General features: G+C 40.0%; 1 protein-coding gene across 2 annotated transcripts in view; it reads left to right on the forward strand.

Moving 5' to 3' along the window:
* The window catches only part of TTC28 (tetratricopeptide repeat domain 28), a 424,481-nt gene that overhangs the window by 229,341 nt on the left and 174,617 nt on the right, over window positions 1–20,523 (forward strand). For both annotated transcript variants that reach the window (XM_044244012.1, XM_044244011.1), the window contains exon 5: window positions 16,841–17,348. In XM_044244012.1, the coding sequence (XP_044099947.1) occupies window positions 16,841–17,348 (508 nt within the window). The remainder of the gene's footprint in view (window positions 1–16,840; window positions 17,349–20,523) is intronic.

The following is a 20,523-nucleotide window of genomic DNA, read 5'->3' on the forward strand; positions in this document are numbered from 1 at the left end:
CCTTGCAAGCCGTTTGGTTTCCGCTCTTCCTGTCCTACTAAATCAGTTACCATTCATCCATCTGCTTTCCATCTCCCAAAATTTGGTGGATATCTCTCATCTGCTGGCATCTTTCTCAGTCTTTTTGTTTTTCTGGGCTTACAGCTTTTGAAAAAAAAAAAAATTCTTTCACTATTGTTTTCCTGGGGTTTCTGACCAGAAGTTGAGAAAGTTGGGGTTTTCATTTGCCCCAGGCACCAGAGGTCTACTGCACTTACTGTTTTCCTGTCTCTGAAGCTGTGAGTGACTCTACAGCAGATGCCATGTCTCATTTATCTTTCTAGTCCCAGGGACTAGGACATAGTAAGCACTCCAGTGTTTGTTGAGTGAACAAGCAAACAAATACATTTTAGCTATTCTCTGTTAGTTTTGCAAAGCATTTGTTCTTGAGGTTTCTGGAAGATCAGTGCCTACAGTGCCTATCTAGATATTCTGCCATTGTGGTGAGGCCCATCTCCTTTGAATGCAGCTGTTATTCACAGTATGCTCGAGTTACTTAGAATTCCCAGTGGGCATTGTTATGCAAAGGATTTTATTAAGTATCCAATGATGAATATATCTCCCAGCCTCTTATTACCAGCCCCCTGAAGCACATCCTTGATGCCCCTAGCTGACTTAATCACCACATTGCTCTCAAGTGCCCACCACATGTTTAATGCACTACTCCAGTTTTGCCTCTGATGGCACCCATGAGAAGTGTGAGGATCGCTATTTATCTTGTTAGGGAGGAGACATTGGAGGAAGCATCCCAGGGGGAAATGTAACTCACACTTGGGCACATCTGGATTCTGCCCTGAAAGACTGGCAAATCCCCGACTGGAACCTAGAGTGAGGCTGTGGATAGTGGCCTCTGCCTTTTTTCACCGGTTCAACAAGTTTAATTTCATTACAGTAAAAATTAAGTTAAAAAAAAAAAATCAGTGGCTTAAAGCCTCTCCATTCGGCTCGGGTCCTGATCCTGGGCTCCTGGGATCGAGCCCCATATTGGGGCTCAGCGAGGAGCCTGCTTCCTCCTCTCTCTCTGCCTGCCTCTCTGCCTACTTGTGATCTCTGTCTGTCAAATAAATGGATAGAATCTTAAAAAAAAAAAAAATCAAAGTTCTCTTTTTTGACAACTCATCAAATGCAAATCAAGTTTCTGTGTTTCTTTTAAATTAAACTCAAGTCATCACACTTTCACATTAGCAAAAAATTACTTGTTATAGATTAATGTTTTAGTGTTAAGTCTTTTTTTTTTTTTTTACTTCTTTCTATTTTTTATTTTGTACTCTTTCTGTATGTAAAAGGTCTATCTTAACCCTTACTGTCACCTAATGACTCCTTTTCGGCATTTCTGCCTGTTTTTCTTAGGTTCCAGGTACATAAGCACTGACCTGTGGAGTCACTACCAGTAGAGGGATATTAGAACTTGGAAGCAAAACTTTATTCATCCTCATCTTTTCTCCTTATTTCTTTCCTCTTCCTTTTCTGAGCCATAAAATTAAGTGAAATAAACATTCCATGTAATCAGATATGATACAACATGTATTATGGGGAAAATGTGCTGCTACTTTCTTGGGAAGAAGCCAGAGCAGGAAAAGTGTGTATCCCACCCCCCTGTGGAAGGGTGCAGCATCAGAAATGTCATCACTCACCACTCTACTTTCTCCCACTCCTGCTGCTTTTTCTCTTTAACGGTGACCCAATCGTTACCTCCTTTTCAGCATTCACTAGAAGCAAGGTAAACCAATCCACTCCTAATCCCAGAATATTTTTTCAGAGCAAAGCTTCTGAGGTTTCCATAAAATGACACAATTTCCAGCAGTTTCTGCTTACTACCATAAGACTTTGAATAGAACCTTCTGCAGAGGGATGCTGCCATTCTAGGAGTTGGGCTAATTCTTCCTTCATGTTTAGCTTCCAGCATACATACATTACTAAGGCTCATTTAAATGGTCCTGCCTGAACTCAAAGCTCAATACCACTGTTGAAAACCATCTCTATCCCTAAATGGAGTAAACTTAAACCTGAATCAGAATCTATCCTCTTGGGAGCTGCTTTCTGGGATTTTTCGGGCATGCCAGACACATCAACCCATCCTAGACTTGGCACATTCCCTAAAGTTTTCACTTTATATCTCAGAATTTATATATAATCCCGAGGACAATATTAATCAAATAAAATACACCTCTTTTTAGACTCATGAATGGGTTGGCAAACTTGAAACTCTAAAGGTAGTTTTTCTATCTAGGAGAGAGGGAGTAAAATATGGTAAGGTGCTTCTACAGTGTAGTAGAATTGTTGCAGTTTTTTCATCCTAAATCTTAATAAAATTCTGAGTCTGTACCCAGTTTGTGATACGGTTTGACAATAGCCATTTTTATTAAATGTTGCAAATTAGAAACACCTGCCTGCTAAGCTATTCTAAGCACCTAATTGTAAACAGCAATAATAAGTCCTTTTCAGAGCAAGTGCCCTTGCCTTCTTCCTCATTTTTTTTTTTTGTCTAGGATTTCTGGAGGAAATGCAATGTGATGGGAATGTTCACATTTGCAGTCAGGTAGGCCTAGATTTAAATCCCAGCCTTCCCGTTTATTTGTTATTTGACTTTGAACCAGCTGCTTAATGTTGTCTTTTTCCTCATCTGCAAAGTGAAGGTAAAAATTCCTACCCTGTAGGTCCTGGTGATGATTTGGGATAATGTAAATAAATCACCTGGTATATCATAATTCACTGATATATCATAATTCCAAGATGCACATTTTTTTTCACATTTTAGTATCTCTGAAATCAGGATGGTCTTAGATTCATTAAGTAAGCATACTGGCATTGTTTGATTGTGACACTGTTGTCCTTTTATCTGTGGTTCATATTGTAAGATGCTTCTTAAATTGATGGCAACTTTAACTTGACAAAAGGTAGTGTGCTTGGCTCTCAATGATTAGCCGTTATACTTACTATGATGATCTATTTTTTCCTAAGAAGGACTTTAGTGGTACCCAGAAAGAACCTGAATTTTACTAACTTTTCTGGACTTTAATCTGGACTACCATTATAATTATTCTTAGGAAAAGAGTATTATAAGAAAAAATAATAGTGACCCCTGTTTAGTCACTTTATGTCTCATGCAAACAATGCAAAGGTAGAAGGGAGTTAGACGTCATAAGGCTTAACAAGAATATGATTGATTGGATGAGGAGTAGCAGGTAGAAGAAAATCAAGGACGAATATGAGCGATTGTGTAGACAAACACAAGGGGACAACTGAGTAGGAAAGTTTTCGTGAACTAGGATTTTGCTCGCACAGAGCTAGAGGTTGAGAGGTCCTGGTGCCACCTGTTCATTCTGAATTTACCTTCGAGGCTAGAGTTTTCTTCTCTTAAATCCTTGTGTAGACCCAAAGTCCCGTGACGGTCAATTTGGTTCTGTAAGTGTTTGTAGAATGCCAGGTATTATGCTAGACGGAGAAGTTACAGAGATGAATAAGCCAACTCTAGGCTTCCAGAAACCCCAGTCTAACCTGTCCTGTGCTATGCTCCTTTTCCCTTCACCTGTATCTTTTCCTGTTGCTTTAAGTAGAAAATATATGAATCAACTCTTTTTGCTTTACAACGTATTTCCTTTGAAACTTTAGTACATTTCTGGTATTCACTTTCATCCAAAACAAGCATACCACTGAAAAACAAACATGAAAACTAACATGATGAAAAGTTTGATTATACTTATAATTAGAAATTTTATCTATCAGTGTAACCTATATTTAATGTCACTTTGGGTATTTTTATAGCAAGCTAATATTAAAAAAATAAGATAGGATCTTAATTAAAATTTTGGTTTTCTTCAGGGAATGTACTGTGTTCCTTTTTTAGATCTTGGTGTAATGTCTTCTTTCCTTGGGGATTCCCAAAAAGGAATGTTATATGGTTGCATGCCCAAACAATTTTTGTGCCAAAGGAACAGGGACAAATGCAACACAAGGGAAATGACATTTTCAGGTTTTTTTAATTAATATAATAAGAGAGGGAAAGGAAGGCACTAATTTAGTACATTTAAATTTTAAATAAATGTACAAAATAGATTAAATGAATATAAATGTATGACTTTAAAGTTAATTTACTCAGTTTTATTGGTATTTAGCATCTATAACAGCCAGCAGTAACTGAATACTTGTTATGTGCCAGACACTATTCTAAGCTCTAATGTATGCTTCTGACAGTCCCATGAGACAGATATCATTACCCCCAATTTATAGATAAGGAAACAAGGGCAGAGAGAGTAACTTCCTTAAGGGAACATAGCCAGCGGAGTCAGTATTCCAACCTAGGTAGTTCTAATCACTATATTACCCTGGCATTGATAAGTCCATTATTATTTAGGAGACAGAATCAGTAGCTGTTAGGAAAGTTAATAAAGTTTTTTTTTTTTTTAATTAAAAAAATTGGGGCAGGGTGGGGGCAGAAGGAGAGTGAGAGAGAGAATCCTAGGCAGGCTCCATGTCCAGCACAGTGCCTGACATGGGGCTTGATCTCACAACCCCGAGATGATGACCTGAGATGAAACCAAAAGCCGGTGGCTTAACCAGCTGAGCCACCCCAGCGCCCCAGTTACTAAAGTTTAATTAAAGTTTGCTGCCGAGGGGTGGGTGGCTCAGTGGTTAAGTGTTCAACTCTTGATTTTGGCTCGGGTCATGATCTTCGGGTCATGAGATAGAGCCCCACCTGGGCTCCACGCTCAGCAGCAGTGGGATGGGGGGTTGCTTCTCTCCCTCTTCTTCTCCCTCTGTCCCTATCCCTGCTCACTCTCTCTCTCTTTCAAATAAATAAGTAAATTTTTAAAGAAAAAAATAAAGTTTGCTGTTGAGTTTGTCACTGAATAACTGACTGGGATTTTAGAGAGAAGAGCAGTATGTATTTAATAACACTTACAAACCCCATCTGTTAACATGGCCACACAATTCTGAAGAGAATATTTATTATTTAAAATAAAAGTGTCAGAAATTAATTCTAAGTGGATCTTGTATATAAATCAAGCATTTAGGTAAAGATTATTAAATAAAAAGTAATATGATTATAATTTCAGGAGTTTAATAAAGCTGGTCTTGGGGAGGACTGCTGAATATGAGGGCCATAAGACAGCTAAAGGGGTAATGCTGAACTTTTGGCTGTTTGGAAGAAATTGTGACAGCATTTGCTTCTTTTGTTTATCATGGAAGTCATAGGAGTAAAGGGGACTTAGGAAGGGCAGTGAGCCTGAGTCTGAGGAGACTGTGAGCTGGTGTGGTGCAATCTGGCAAAGCAGGGTGAGGAGGTACTAGTGAGGACCTAGAGATGTAGGCTCCAGTCCTGCTCTTGCTGGTTCTTTAGTGGGTTGGTCTTTGGCCAAGGTACTTGACGTCTCTTGCCCTTAATTTCTACATCAAAAGACGTTGAGGAGGTCTACTGATGAGTGGTCTTCAAATTCTGCTCTAAAGAATCCTTCAGGGTGCCAGAGATTCTCTTAATGCTTAGGGACAAGAGTGCCCCCTAATCCAAGTTAACCTAAACAAGTACACTTAAATCACAGAAATCACATGTATTTGTAATTTGGTTTAAGCAAAGTTTGAAAACTGGTGGATTAGGTGATCTATAAGGCCTCTCCCAGCTCTAAAGTCTTCTGTCTCTTGTTCTGAAATCCAAGCTTGCAATCATGCAACAGGGGCAGAAGTTGAATTTGCTGGAGGAGCAGTTGTACAGAGAGCTGAGATTCCGAGCCAGTTATTCTTGAACAGTTAGAAGACATTCATTTGAGAAGGTCTCAGCCTGCATGAGGACCTATCCTTGACAGTGAGAGCGCTGTACTGATACTCCTTCCTGGTTGGTAGGGAGGTTCTCAGTTGTTCATTTTCTAACATATTTCCAGGACCCTTGGAAACTTCTTTTCACCCAGTTTAAAGATTTCTTGCTTAAATTGTTATCTGCTGGCCCCTGCAAATAAGCGATCCTTTTCCTGGGCATTCTTCCTTCTGAGAAATGTCTCATGTGACTTTTGTGAATGCACACATATGTGTTTTCTCTCTGTCTCTTTCTTCCAGTTTCTCCATTATATCCTACCCAGGCAAAGCCAGATTTTATGATTTGGTGTAAGTACTGTCTTCAAAGGGTGATTGACTACATTCCAACCCTACAGAACAATGTTTTATAGCCTACTAAAAGTCAGGTTGGCTGGCAAGAGTAGAATGGAAGAGTTTTGATTGGACTAAAACAGCATTAAGGTAAAGTATGTCTCCTAACTCAGGCCGAATCATTGCATAAGAGACCTGAGTGGATTATGTCATTAAAGGCTGATTTTAGATTAGGTTATCTATCACTCCTCCAAATAAAATTGCAGATGTAGGTGAAACTGAGGATGGGAAATCAGTTTCCAAAAAATGATCTGAGCTGATTATTTCAAGTAAGTGAGGGAATTTACCCCCAGTTAAATTCAGCTCCCTAAAAGGACGAAAGACTTAAGATTTTTACATGGCCGTCATTTTGTGGCCAAGAGCTACATAGAAGGGAGGGAGTTGTTTGTAAAAATCATCCTAGGTAGACAGCGTGGGGCTGCCGTGGGGCTGTTTGGATGTGAAGGAGGGAGGAGAATCCTTACGTAACCTGAGAGAGAGGTTGGGGGCTAACATACCTTCCCTCTGACGTTCAGCATTGACCTTGCCCCTGCAGTCCTTTGCCAGCAGCGGCCCGCACTCTTCACTGGCTGCAACTTGGCAGTTCCAGTGCATAGCGTGGATGCCTGTTGTATTGCCTCAAGTTTACATGGAGCATCAAGTTTTTTAAAAAATGAAATCATTATAAATTCTGGCAGTTTTTATGGTATAATTAAAATGTCTAACAGGATACCTCTGGGAAACTAAATGCAGTTTTACTATTTATAGAGCCAGCTGAGGTAGTGTTTCTTGCCAACTTTCATATCTTATGACCTATAAATTGCTCTTAATAGCTAATCTGTCATCTCAGCTTCTCAGACAAGAAAGCTTGTTTCCTTATTAATCTGTTAATTTGCATCTGCAAAGGACATTTACAAATTCTTGGTTTGAAAACATGGCTGCATTAATGCTGGGCATTATAAATAATTTATCACCTGTGATAGCAACTCTTAGGTCTAGGTAATAGATCTTTCTGACATTGTGTTATTCTTCCAACCCTAATATAATTTTGATAAAAATAATTATTATGAAAGCTCCTCTGGCCCCACAGTATTAGAAAAGGCTGACAGATTGCTGTGGAGAAGCTATAACAATCATTAACCGCTCTCTAAGCTCAGAGTAATAGATTCAAACCAACTATTTCCACCATGGGTTAGTATATAATAGGAAGAATTCAGATAGACTGATAGACACAAATCAGTCTTTTACCTTTTCAGAAGTAACTGCAGAGTAGTCCTCCAACTCTAGCTTTAGGCATTGGGACAGACTAGTTAGATTGATTATAATAAAGCCAGCACCAATAATGGCATGCACACCACAAAAAAAGATTTAAGAATACTAAAGACCATATAATTACAACTTCCCTGTTTAGTGTGGTATTTAAATCTCTTTAGGTTGTGGCTGTGAGTTCACAATTCTTAGAGATCCCATTTTGGGACGCTTCCTCCCTACCAAGAGCTTTAATATTTAATTGTTTTGTTGATTTGTCCTTTCCTCTGTTTTTCTCCAAGAAGAATTTGTTGGGGGCAAGACACAAAACCAAAAAGGGAAGAAATCAGAGTAATGAGAGCATTAGAGTTATAGCATAAGGCTGAAGCCAGGGCAGAATCTGTACGTATTATCTGATTTTATCAGCCTGTTAAAGAGAGGCTCTGCATCTCAAGCCGTAAGCTGGTAATTCGAACACAAAGGTAAATTTGACCACTTTAAGATTCAGAGGTTTTGTGTTTTTGTTTTTGTTTTTGTTTTGTTTTGTTTTGTTTTGTTTTGTTTAGATAAACCCATAGCAGCTGCTTGGTAGAAGCTTTGAAATCTGAAAGAAATTTTTCTGTTGCTCCTTATAAAGATGACATTGGGTGATATCATGGACAGTGTCCTCAAATAATATAGATAACGATTTCTTTTTATTTTATTTGTCCAGTTGGTTTTGTGTGACTTGAGTAAGTAACTCCAGATGTTCATGACTATCATTTAACTTTTACACAGACTTACTCTATCAGCTCAGCTGCTGGTTAAGGTAGATTTTCAAGCTATCGTATGCTCATTAAATAGAGAATGTGAGTCATTTCAGACTGTAGGAAGTATACAGACCCCACAGAACACGATTCAGTCCTCTGTTTCTATAGGTTCATATGGGGGTGGCTATAGAGTCCCTCCTAATAGGCCTGCGCTTTGGATTAAGTATTACCAAGTAGACAGTTGTCTCTGGGTTAAGAAATTTTTTAAGGATTCGCTAAGTTCTGATTTTTGTACCTAATTCTTCTCAAATTTAGTTTTCCTATAAAAATTTCTAAAATTTCCAAAAAAACTCTAAAATTTCATCATCCATAATCCTATGGTAATTGGTAAATGCCTAAAATTTAATCATCCAGAAACATGGTAATTCAAATAATTGAATGATTAGGTAGCATTAACTATAACTATGATGACTGGAGCATGACAGTTAGTAATTTATAAAGCTGAATATTGTGTTGATAAGGCTAGGCCAGGTTGTGCTGCACTAACAGTAAATCCCTAAATCTCAGTGGCATAAAACAACAAAGATTTGTTTCTTATGCCCACTGTATATTCACTACTGGTCAACAAGGGCACTGTGCCATATTGCCACGATTGTCACTTCAAGTTCAGTTCTGGTGACGCAGTGTGTGGCAAGGGAAAGAGAATGTGGTGAAGCATGCCCTGGTTCCTAACGCATCAGCTGGATGTGATTACATTTATCAGCCAAAGAATAGTCACTGACCCCTGACTTCATGCATGCAGGGATGTGCCATCTTACCTGCTTGGAAGGAGGGAAGCTAGAATAGTTGTGAATAGCCCCAAAGAGGACATTAAATATAATTAGTGATTAAAATAGGTCTTTCTGTATTCTAACTAGTCATTATTTTAGTTATGCATCGTGGTGTTGTTGGTACCACTTATCTTGCTTCTTTTCATCTATTTCATGGAAATATATGCAAGTACAGATCTGGTCTGGTCAGCCCCCTGCTTAAACCAGTGGCCCTTATTGCCCCCTGGGTATCTGTAATTCCCTCAACAGGGGCTAAACTCTGTGTAGTCAAATGCACAGGAGAGCCAGGGCCTGACACAGGTGGATGTGAACCTCGCTTTGTTATTAATTGCGGACTCTCAGGCATGGCACTTTATCACCTGGAGTCTAGTGTTATCTCACAAATGTACATAAAAATAATGACACATGTGTGAAGGGTTGTTATAAGGAGCAAATGAAACAACATACATGGAAAATGCTTTAGGGGCACCTGGGTGGCTCAGTGGGTTGAGCCTCTGCCTTTGGCTCAGGTCATGATCCCAGGGTCCTGGGATGGAGCCACCCCATCGGGCTCTCTGCTCAGCCGGGAGCAGCTTCCCTTCTTCTCTCTGTGCCTGCCTCTCCATCTACTTGTGATCTCTGTCAGATAAATAAATAAAATCTTTTTTTTTTTAAAGATTTTATTTATTTATTTGACAGACAGAATCACAAGTAGGCAGAGAGGCAGGCAGAGAGAGAGAGAGGAGGAAGCAGGCTCCCTGCTGAGCAGAGAGCCCGATGCGGGACTCAATCCCAGGACCCTGAGATCATGACCTGAGCCGAAGGCAGCGGCCTAACCCACTGAGCCACCCAGGCGCCCAATAAATAAAATCTTTAAAAAAATTTTTTTAAAAATACAAATAAAATAAAATTAAAAAGAAAATGCTTTAGATTTTACAAATGGATGGACAAACAGAACTTCCCCAAACTCACCTTTCAGACTCCCCTCTTGCCACTACCCCTCCTCTCAGGTCTGAATGGCTTCTCGTCATCCTTCATGCCTTTGCTCGTGCTGTTCCCATTTCTAAGAGTTACCTACTCCTCAAGTGAGGAAAACTCCAATTTATTTACTTTTAGATTAATAGACTGCATTTTTTAAGAGCAGTTTTAGATTTACAGAAAATTTACAGAAGATTTACAGAGTGATGCCACACACCCTCTTAGTTTCCCACTTAGTTTCCCTCACTATTAACATCTTGTGTCAGTGTGATACATTTGTTACAATTGACAAAACAACATACTCTTATTAGGTGAAACTCATAGTTTACATTGTTTACATTAAGGTTCACTGTCATGTGCAGCCCATGGGTTTTGACAAATGCATGATGTCATGTGTCCACCATTTAGGTATCATGCAGAATAGTTACACTGTCCTAAGAATCCCCTGTACTCCACTTATTTATCCTTTCCCAGCAACCACTGACTTTTATTGCCTTCTCCATAGTTTTGACTTTTACAGAATGACCATAGTTGGGATGATACAATAGATAGCCTTTTTAGGCGGGCTTTTTTCATTAGCAGTGTACAGTTAAATGTCTCTGTATGTCTCTTTGTGGCTCCATCATTTCTTTTCAGCACTAAATAGTATTCCACGGTAAGGATGTACCAGGGCTTAAGCATTCACCTATTGGAAAACATCTTGGCTCCATGCAGTTTTTAGCAATTATGAATTCATGTGTAGGCTTTTGTGTGGACCATAGTTTTCATTTCATTAGAGTAAATACATGGGAGCATGGTTGCCACATCATATGGTAAGAATATGTTTAGTTTTGCAGGAAACTGCCCATCTGTCTTCCAAAGTGGCTGTCCCATCTTGTGTCCCCACCAAGAAATGAGCTCCTGTTGTTCCACATCCTCGTCAGCATTTGTATTGTCAGTTTTTTAGATTTTAGTTATTCTAATAGGTGCGCATTGCTATTTCATTGTTCTAATTTTCAACTCCCTGATGACATATGATGTGAAGCATCTTTTCATATGCTTATTTACCATCAGCATATTTTCTCTGGTGAGGTGTCTGCTCACATCTTCTGCCCATTTCAAAATTGGATGATTTTTTTGTTGTTGAGCTTTAAGTTTTTGGTTTTTTTTTTTCATATTTTGGATACTAGTCTTTTGTCAGGTATGTGTTTTGCAAATATTTTCTCCCAGTCTGTGGCTTGTCTTTTTATTCTCTTAATAGTATCTTTTGCGAAGCAGTTTTTAATTTAAATAAAGTTCATCGTATCTATTTTTTTAATGGGTCATGCCTGTAGTCTTATATCTAAAAATTCATTGCCAAGCCCTAGATTTTCTCTTATGTTAATTTGTAGGAGTTTTATAGTTCTGTGTTTTTTTTTTTAAGATTTTATTTATTTATTTGACAGAGAGAGATCACAAGTAGGCAGAGAGGCAGGCAGAGAGAGAGGAAGGGAAGCAGGCCCCCCGCTGAGCAGAGAGCCCGACACGGGACTCGATCCCAGGACCCTGAGATCATGACCTGAGCCGAAGGCAGCGGCTTAACCCACTGAGTCACCCAGGCGCCCCTATAGTTCTGTGTTTTATACTTCAGTCTGCAATCCATTTCGAGTCAACTTGTGTGAAAGATGTAAGGTCTGAGTCTAGATTCACTTTTTTTGCATTTGGGTGTCTAGTTCTAGCACCCTTTGTTGAAAAGACTGTCTTTTCTGCATTGAATTACCTTTGCTCTTTTGTCAAAAATTAGTTGACTATGTTTGCATCAGTCTAGAGATTTTTCATGAATGAATGAACAAATGAAGAAACCAGCTAACAGACCCAAAACACTCCAATGACTGTGTAAGCTTTGACCACTTGAAGTCAAGTGCTTTTCCCAACGTTAGGTGTTGGATATACCAATGATTCTGGGTAAAGGGTGAATATTCTTATGCCTGCATTTGCAGAAAAATACTATGAGTAATATGATTCAGTGTAGGAAGGTGATTACACATCCTCCCATCAGTGGGGCAAGCCTTTTGTGTTGTCTCTTTAGTTCTGATGACATAACTTCGTGTTCTATTTTCTGGTCATTTTCTGCAACATCTTTAAATTTTTTTTTTATTAATCACCACATTGGAAGGTATTAATAGTTCCAATTTACAGATGAGGAAACTGCGGCTCAAAGATGTCACATTACTTGTGTGGTATCACAGTTCATGATTAAACCTGTGCATGCCTGATTTGAGATTCTGCCCCTATTCTTCTACATCCCTTTGCCCCTTGGGTTGTAGGTGGTGAATCCAGGACGTTGAGTGTGAGGGCACTGAACTGGCAGGGAATAGAAGGTGCATGTGGATTTGGAAGAAAAAACAAACTTCTGGTACTAGCTGGTATATTTCCCCTTTAAAAAACCATCCACAATTAATCAGTTAGTAGTTATATTGAATATTCTCTGCATGTGGAGTTAATCCCCCCAAAATATACCCTGATGAAAAATACATACAGTGTGGGGAGGGAACATGCTAGATGTGAAGGCAAACATATTTAAGTATTTAATCTTTAATGGCAGTGTTATCAATGTGGTTATAGTTTGAGTAGTTTAAACTTTCTCTATTTTATGTCTCAAACCGCAAGTCCTTAAAGGTGGTTTTAAAAAGTCTGAGCGAATTTCCTTCTCTAGTTGCATGAAGCTGACTTGTTAGATACAGTTCTTCTGCAAATACTCAGGTCACAGAGCAAAGGGTGATGACTCCTGTGTGCTAAATCTGCAGCTGGATATCATGCTTTGGCAAGAACTGGAGTAATTTATATCTTGTAAAAAGAGAAAAGTATTGTCTTATCCCAACCAGATAGTTTGTTAGCATAACTGTTTGTGTGCATTTTAGTATTCAAATACAGATGTTCCAAAATGTTTCCACTGTGGGAAGCAGCTGGTGCTATTCTAGCACAAAAATCTCAGAGAGATTAATATACAAAGGCAGCAGTGAACCTTAGTGGCAAACGTAGCATCTGCTTGAGGTGGGGCCTGTGATTCCCCATAGATGGTGGGTCTTCAGATTCTCGTTAACAGCCTGAAACCATGTTTCAGATCTAAGCTTATTCTACAGGAACAGGAACAAAGACAAGTGATTAATTTGTAATTCATTTAGCTGATAAATATCATCACATGTTATTTGCCCAAGGGCTGTAAAACACTGGACTTCATTTCCTGTGGCAACTGATAGGAATATAGTTGTTCGGTCATAATGACTGATGTGTTCAGTTGCCATTACTAGCTTCTGCTAGGTAACAGAGCTTAGCCCAGCCAGTTTGCAGTCATAAAACATCCATCCACACCTTAGTGATGCATTTTCTGGGAACCTGATGGTTTATGCAGGATACTGAGATGCACTGCTTCATTTGATCCCATCCCAGCCCTGGGAAGTATGTACATTGTCTTTATCAGTACAATTTAAATATAAAGGAAACTCGGGTGAAGATGAAGAGTGACCTACCAGGGCTGTACAGCCAAGGCTTCTGACTCTAAATCCTGTTCCATTCTTATATTACATCTCTAACGTAGAGCTGCCTCTCTAATTTCAGAGGCTGTGATGTGTGCTTCATAAATTCTATTGTCTAGAGAAGCTGGTTTCCAGGACACCTGCCATGAAGAGTTGCAATGAGACAGCACTGTCTAGTAACTGGAGGGTGCCAGGAAAGAGTGAATACGGTAGTCCTTCCCTCTTTTTCCTGCACCCCAGAGGGGAAATGCCCCAGCACTCCCTTTCCTTATGTTCAGAGAACTGCCCCATGAGCTCCTGTGTCTTCCTGGCATTTTCAGAGAAATGAAGAACCGAAGTAGAAGAGCCCATGGCTGTCATTCAGAGTTGCCTTAAACCAGAAGTCCCTAAGAGCAGTGCTGGGGTGCTGTGCCTGCCCCAGGCCTTATGAATCCATCCCCCATGGTGTTCAAGGGCTCATTGCCTCCAACCAGATCTATGATTTGGAATTATCTAGTGAATTATTTATGGTTTATACATTTTACAGAGGCTGGAGTTTGAAAACTCTCTATTCTTGGTGCTCTGCTGGGACCTGGAAACGGGTGTCTGGAAAACCGAGGCTCAGGGAAGTTAAGTTTCAAAAGGTCCCAGAGCTGGTAAAGGGCAGTGCAGTATTAAATCGTGTGCCTGATTCTAAGTTATACCAGCTCCATGGTGAGAGATCTGTGTGCAGCATAGATTTGTGGGTGGGGTTTGTGGACAATGTCCTGCTACTTAGCCAGCTGTGGGGGGAGAACCCCAGAGAGGAAGGTGGGAGGGCCAGGGGGAAAGAGGTGGGGTCCCTGGGCCCAGAGCAAAGGAAGAAAAGGAGATTGTTGGGGAGGGGTGTTGTGAGCAGGAGAAAGCCTTGTGTACTGATGTACAGTTCTAACCTCTGGTCCCAAAGAGGTTCCTGAAGTGGCAAGCCGATACCAATTCACGTCCACGGGGCGTGCTCTTCGATGACATCATTGCTACTTCTGCCTCAGTCACAGTGCTGCAACACTGTGGCTTTTATGGACTCATTTCTGCCCTTCTCTACTCAGAAAAAACATAAAAGTAAATTTCTAAGTATCTGTTTCCTCTGCTTTCCTCAATCTTTTTATTGAAATGTCTGTGAAATGATAAAAGCAACTTAAGGGGCGCTGGGTGGTTCAGCCAGTTAAGCGCCAGACTCTTGACTGGGGCTTGAGTCTGGATCTCAGGGTCATGAGTTCAAGCCCTGCAATGAGCTCTCCACCAGACGTGGAGCCTACTTAAAAAAAGAAAATGCAGGGTACCTGGGTGCCTCAGTCAGTTAAGCATCTGCCTTTAGTTTACCTCATGATCTCAGGGCCTAGGATTGAGCCCTGCGTTGGGCTCCTTGCTCAGGATGGGGGGAGGAGGCTTCTTCTCCCTCTCCCTCTACTCCTCACCCTCCTTGTGCCATGTGCTCTCTTTCGCTCTCTCAAATAAATAAATAAAACCTTTTTTTAAAAAAAGGGCAACTAAAAATGATATGGAGCCCTTTACAAATACACAAGTTGCAAAACATCATAAAGATGGTCAGTGTTTCAGTTATTTTGATCAAGAACTACTTTTTCACAGTCAAAGAAATAGGGTAGTAAATCACTCACATCTATAAAATATTAATGAAAGTGTTCTGAAGTGCACAGACATAGAACACATCTCATAAAGAAATGCCCTTACTCCAGGTGGGACAGCCTTCCCTCATTGTTATTCCCTAGCCTGGAGGCCCTTGTGAAAATCACTTGCCTAATTGTGACAGAGCACACCCTTTGTTCTGCCATGATCACGTGCTCATGTTGGGAAAAGGGATCCTGGTGAAGAAAGGTGGATACAAGGCTAGAGCTTTAGGCTCCTGTGAAGGTTGGAAAAGGTAGACTTGAAATAGGTGAGTGGGGGATGGGTTAAACAGGTGATGGGGACTTGCAATGAGTATCTGCTATTGTATGGAAATGTTGAATCACTAAATTCAACACCTGAAATTAATATTACACTGTATGTTAACTAACTGGAATTTTATAAAAACTTAATTAACAAAACAAAATGCCAAAGGAGGTCAGAAAAAGCCCAGGGTAGCTAGTGTCCCTTTTATGTCTCTACAAAGGAGTTAGAAACTAGACTAGAATCTAAGACTACATGCATTTGTGGAAGATTCCAGAACCCATGTAACCCTTTTGATATTTTTGTAGTCCCAGTTTGGTTCACTATACCAACATACAGTCCTTTTCATTAAAACCTTTAAGACAAAAAGGCTCACATACTTTTCTTTACACGAGCACTGTGTGTGTGGCAAGCACTGTGAGGGGACTAGGAAGATAGCTTCCTTCTGCACAGAGACCAGGGTCAGAAGAGCCTCTAGGCAAGAGGAGTAAAGATGGAAGAGCCACGGACGCATGGGTGGCCCAGTAGGTTAACTTCTACCTTAGTAGGCCATGATCCTAGGGTCCTGGGATCAGGCCCCATGTTGGGTTCCCTGCTCAGCAGGGAGTCCATTTCTCCCTCTCCCTCTGCCCCTCCCCTTGTGCAAGCATGCGTGTGCATGCACTCTCTCGCTGTCTCTCATAAGTAAATAAAATCTTAAGGGGAAAAAAAAAAGTTGGAAGAGCCAATGTGGGCCTGAAAGTGGGTGGTGAGGCCCAGTGGGACCACCCCATTCCAAAGAGGTGTAGGCTGGAACCAACCATTGTTTTCCTCTGGAGTTTATCCAAATCTAAACCCTCCACAGTAATCAGCCTGGATGATGTCACACTGAGGGAACACAGATCGGAGAACAGGACCTGACATTGGCAAAACTGACCCAGTCAGCGTCAGGAGTCACAGAATTATCAGTTGTCATTCTAAACATCTCCATTACCATTAATCTATCCATTTGCTTTGGGAGAAAACACACCCAGAGAAATGCCCAGGAACACAAACACCCAAGCATGGGTTTCTCATGAATTTCCTATGCTCTATTATATGTAGTAATTAATTCTGGTTTTCTTCAACATTTTCTTTTTTTCCCCCCCTTGCTTACATTTTATTTACATTCTTCAACCTTTTCTTATACTGCAGAGGTTAATGGCTATTAACAGAGATATAGCATAATACTAAAAATGTCAATAAGTCTTTAAACTAAAATGAAGGTTATATGGAACACAGCCTGTTCTACGAGATTAGGTATTGAAAGTTACTGATTAAATTACCATTGTCTTTTACTAGAAACTTGCTGTTTGGATGGGCTCTTTTTCAGTACTGCACAGGTCTGTGGACCACTGATAGAAACACCATTAGACACTGAGTTGGATGGTTACAGGCAAACCCCGAACATTTTATCTGCTAAAACAAGCCAAAGGCATTTTCTGATGTGCTTTCATTTCTCTGCCTTATCCTTTCTCTCCAGGCAGCTTCATCAGCCCTGAGCAGTCTGGGCCACGTGTACACAGCCATCGGAGACTACCCCAACGCACTGGCCAGTCACAAACAGTGTGTTCTTCTCGCCAAGCAATCCAAAGATGAGCTTTCTGAGGCGCGAGAACTCGGCAACATGGGAGCTGTGTATATCGCCATGGGTGACTTTGAGAACGCTGTGCAGTGCCACGAGCAGCATCTGAAGATAGCCAAGGACCTGGGGAACAAGCGAGAAGAGGCCCGGGCCTACAGCAACCTGGGCAGTGCCTATCACTACAGGAGAAACTTTGACAAGGCCATGTCTTACCACAACTACGTGCTGGAGCTGGCACAGGAATTAATGGAGAAGGCCATTGAGATGCGGGCCTATGCTGGCCTGGGCCATGCTGCCAGGTGCATGCAGGATCTGGAGCGGGCGAAGCAGTACCATGAGCAGCAGCTGGGCATTGCTGAGGATCTCAAGGACCGGGCTGCAGAGGGGCGAGCGTCCTCCAATCTGGGTAAGGACAGGCTGGCCTGTAAGATTCAGGGTCAGTGCCCTGGGCTAGAAGTAGCCGAGGTAGCCCACTATCTTTTACAAGAATCTGAGTGTTTGTATTCAAAAGAATCTCCGCTTTGTGTGTGCTGTACGTTTCCTTCAGATCTATTTCCTTGGAGCCTGCCTGCTCTAAATCACACGATCCTTCCTGCCATCACAGTGCTGCAAGGATTAGAATTCTGAAATACTGGAAAAACAGAACACCCCAACCTTGTAATCTGTTTTGAGAGAAGAGCAACCAGATTTCTCTAATTAGAGAGAAAGGGAATGAAATGAGGATATAAAAGCTATGTTTGGTTTAAATGAAAGAGAAGCTGCTAGGAAGCCATCAATGGAAGGGAATTTGAGAAGAATTTTGTTTAAAGGGATTTCTTTACTTGGTGACTTTAGTGCCACAGAAAGTGTATTTTTTCCTCAAAAGTATGTGTATTCACAAATGGCACTGCCAGTTTTAGTATAAAACAAAACTCCTTTTTGAAAGATCTATTTAAATAAGCTAGATTTGCAGTCACTGTTTGATAGTACTTGGTTATAATGAAGACATTTATAAATTGGAGAATTTATCTGTAAGGGTAAGAGACAATAAGTATTAGTCTCTGGCTACTTTTTAGAAGATACTGTTATCTTGACTCTACTCGAACAGATGTGGGTACACAATGGAAGAAAAAGATGTGTTTGGGAACAGAACTGGAACTCATCCCTGAGCCCCATTGTTTGTTCTCTGTACACATGGACTCAGGACAGGGAGAGGACAAGGAGAAGGTGACCTCATTGGTATTAGTATATGTTTCTTGGATATTAGTAGCAGCAGAATGTACAACTCAGCTCCCTCTTCTTATGTGACCTAGAAAACTGAGACCGCCCCCCACCCCCCGCGGCTTCTCCATTTATTTAATTTTAGCACTACTCCTCCCTCCCCTCTACCCTCTGCTTATTGTGACCAGAGGATTTCATGAATACAGTTCCTAGAAAAAGTCTGGCAAATCCCTGGAGATAACTCTGAAGATGGTACTGAGATCAGAATGACAGTCTAAAGAGTCTGATAAGAACCACAGAAATAAGCTCTTGGCATTATATATTCATTCAATAAATTACAAGTATTTATTGAATCATTACTACATGCTGAATCCTGGAATAGTTGCCTTAAGGGTAGAGATTTAAGAAAAAAAAATCTTTGCCCTCAAAGAGCTTATAATTTAGTTGGGAAAATAAGAGGATTACTCATAGGACAACAGTGACCTCCCTACAAAACAGTGTTAGTAATGTGATGTTGCCATGAAATTCCAAGAAAGGAGACTCTGAGATCTGGGAATAGCCTGGAAAGCTTCTTGGAGGAGTCTAGACCCATTTAGACCTTGAAGAATGAGTGAGGTTTGGCCAGGAATGAGATGGCATTGATGGAAAGGGGTATGTGAAAGAATGGGTTGGCATTTCTGAAGGATGGTGGCATGAATACCCTTCAGGACTGTGCTAGAAGATGCCAGATTGGTACAAAAACTATGTAAGAGATATGCTAGCAGAAACTCCTGAAAGTTTTGAAATGTAGGAGTAAGAAGATAGATCAGATATTTAAGGAAGACAAGTCAAACAGCGGCACGTAGGATAGATTGGAGGTTTTGAACCTGGGGTTCAGAAGGCCATGCATATTGGACCATTCATATTTTCTTTATTATCTTGTGTCCATTTGATAACTTGTATTTTCCAGAGACTTTGCTCATTACATCTAAGTGTGGAGTTTAGTGACATAAAGTTGTTTATAATATTTTCTTATTTTCCTTTTAATTCTTGTAGGATATCTAGTGACATCTTTCAGTTTTGTTATTGGTAGTTTGTGTTCTGTACCTGCAAATCACCCCCCTCCCCTTTTCTAGATTGTTCTGCATAGAGATTTATCAGTTTCCTTAATCTTTTTAAAGATCAATTTTTGCTTTTGTTAATTTTTTTAATCGCTTGTCTCATTTCTGTTTCACTTATTTCCAGTCTCATTTTTATCACTTTCTTCTTGCTACTTACTTTGGGTTCTTTTGCCAGCTTCTCAAAGTCAAACCTCAGGTATCATTTTTAGACCTTTCTTCTCTCCAATACAAACATTTAAAAAATATAAAATTTTCTTCGAACACTGCTTTACCTGCATCCAATAATTTTTGGTATATTATGTTTTTACCTTCACTGAGCTTAAAAACATTTTCTAAGATCGTGTGATTTTTCTTTAACTCCTAGAGGGGTTATTTCATTTTAAATATTTTGAATTTTCCTAGATACATTATTGTTATCAAATTCTAGTTTAATTTCATTGTGGTTGGAGAACACACTTTGTAGGATTTCATTGGATGTAATGTCTTACAGATGTCAGGTCAAGGTAGTCGATGCTGCTGAATATTCCAGTCATCTTTGTCTGTTTTGATTTTTTTGTCTCGATGTTTTGTCAATTGCTAAGAGGGAGGCTGTTAAATCCCCAGCTATTACTGTAGACTTCTCTGTTACCCAATTAACCTCCGTGAAACATGGTTTCATGGACTTTGAAACTCTGTCATTGGGCACATACTCATTTGTGATTGTTTTTGTCTTCCTGACAGATTGGTCCTTTTATCGTTATGAAGTGGGTTTTTTTTTTTGTCATTGGTCATACCTTTTTGTCTTGAAGTCTACTTTATCTGATAATCCTACCTTCTTATACTTACTGTTTGTGTGGTCCTTTGTTTTGAATCTCTTTACTTTCTATCTCTCTGTGTCTTTATATTTAGTTTGTTAACTGCAGATACATCTAGTTCAGTTTTGTATTGATTTTGACAATTATGGCCTTTTAGTTACAGAATTTCATCCACTTAACATCTATTGTAAATTATTGGTGGTATTGTATTTAGATCTGTCATTTTAATGCTAATTTTCTGTCTTCCCCTTTATATTTCGTTTTCTGTTCTTTCTTTCCTGCTATCTGTGGGTTAATGTAATCATATAGGTTTTATTTTAACTTGTTAACTTGCTTTTTAGCTCTACTTCTTTGCATTATATTTTAGTGGTTGCTCTAGGATTACTTTATGCTATCCTTAAATTTTCACAGTGTACTTTGAGCTAATGTCTTACCACTTCCTTTAAAATGTAAGTACCTTACAACTTTATAGGTCCTTTTATTCCTT

This window comes from Neovison vison, chromosome 3 (assembly GCF_020171115.1).
Source record: "Neovison vison isolate M4711 chromosome 3, ASM_NN_V1, whole genome shotgun sequence".
NCBI classification, from domain to species: domain Eukaryota; kingdom Metazoa; phylum Chordata; class Mammalia; order Carnivora; family Mustelidae; genus Neogale; species Neogale vison.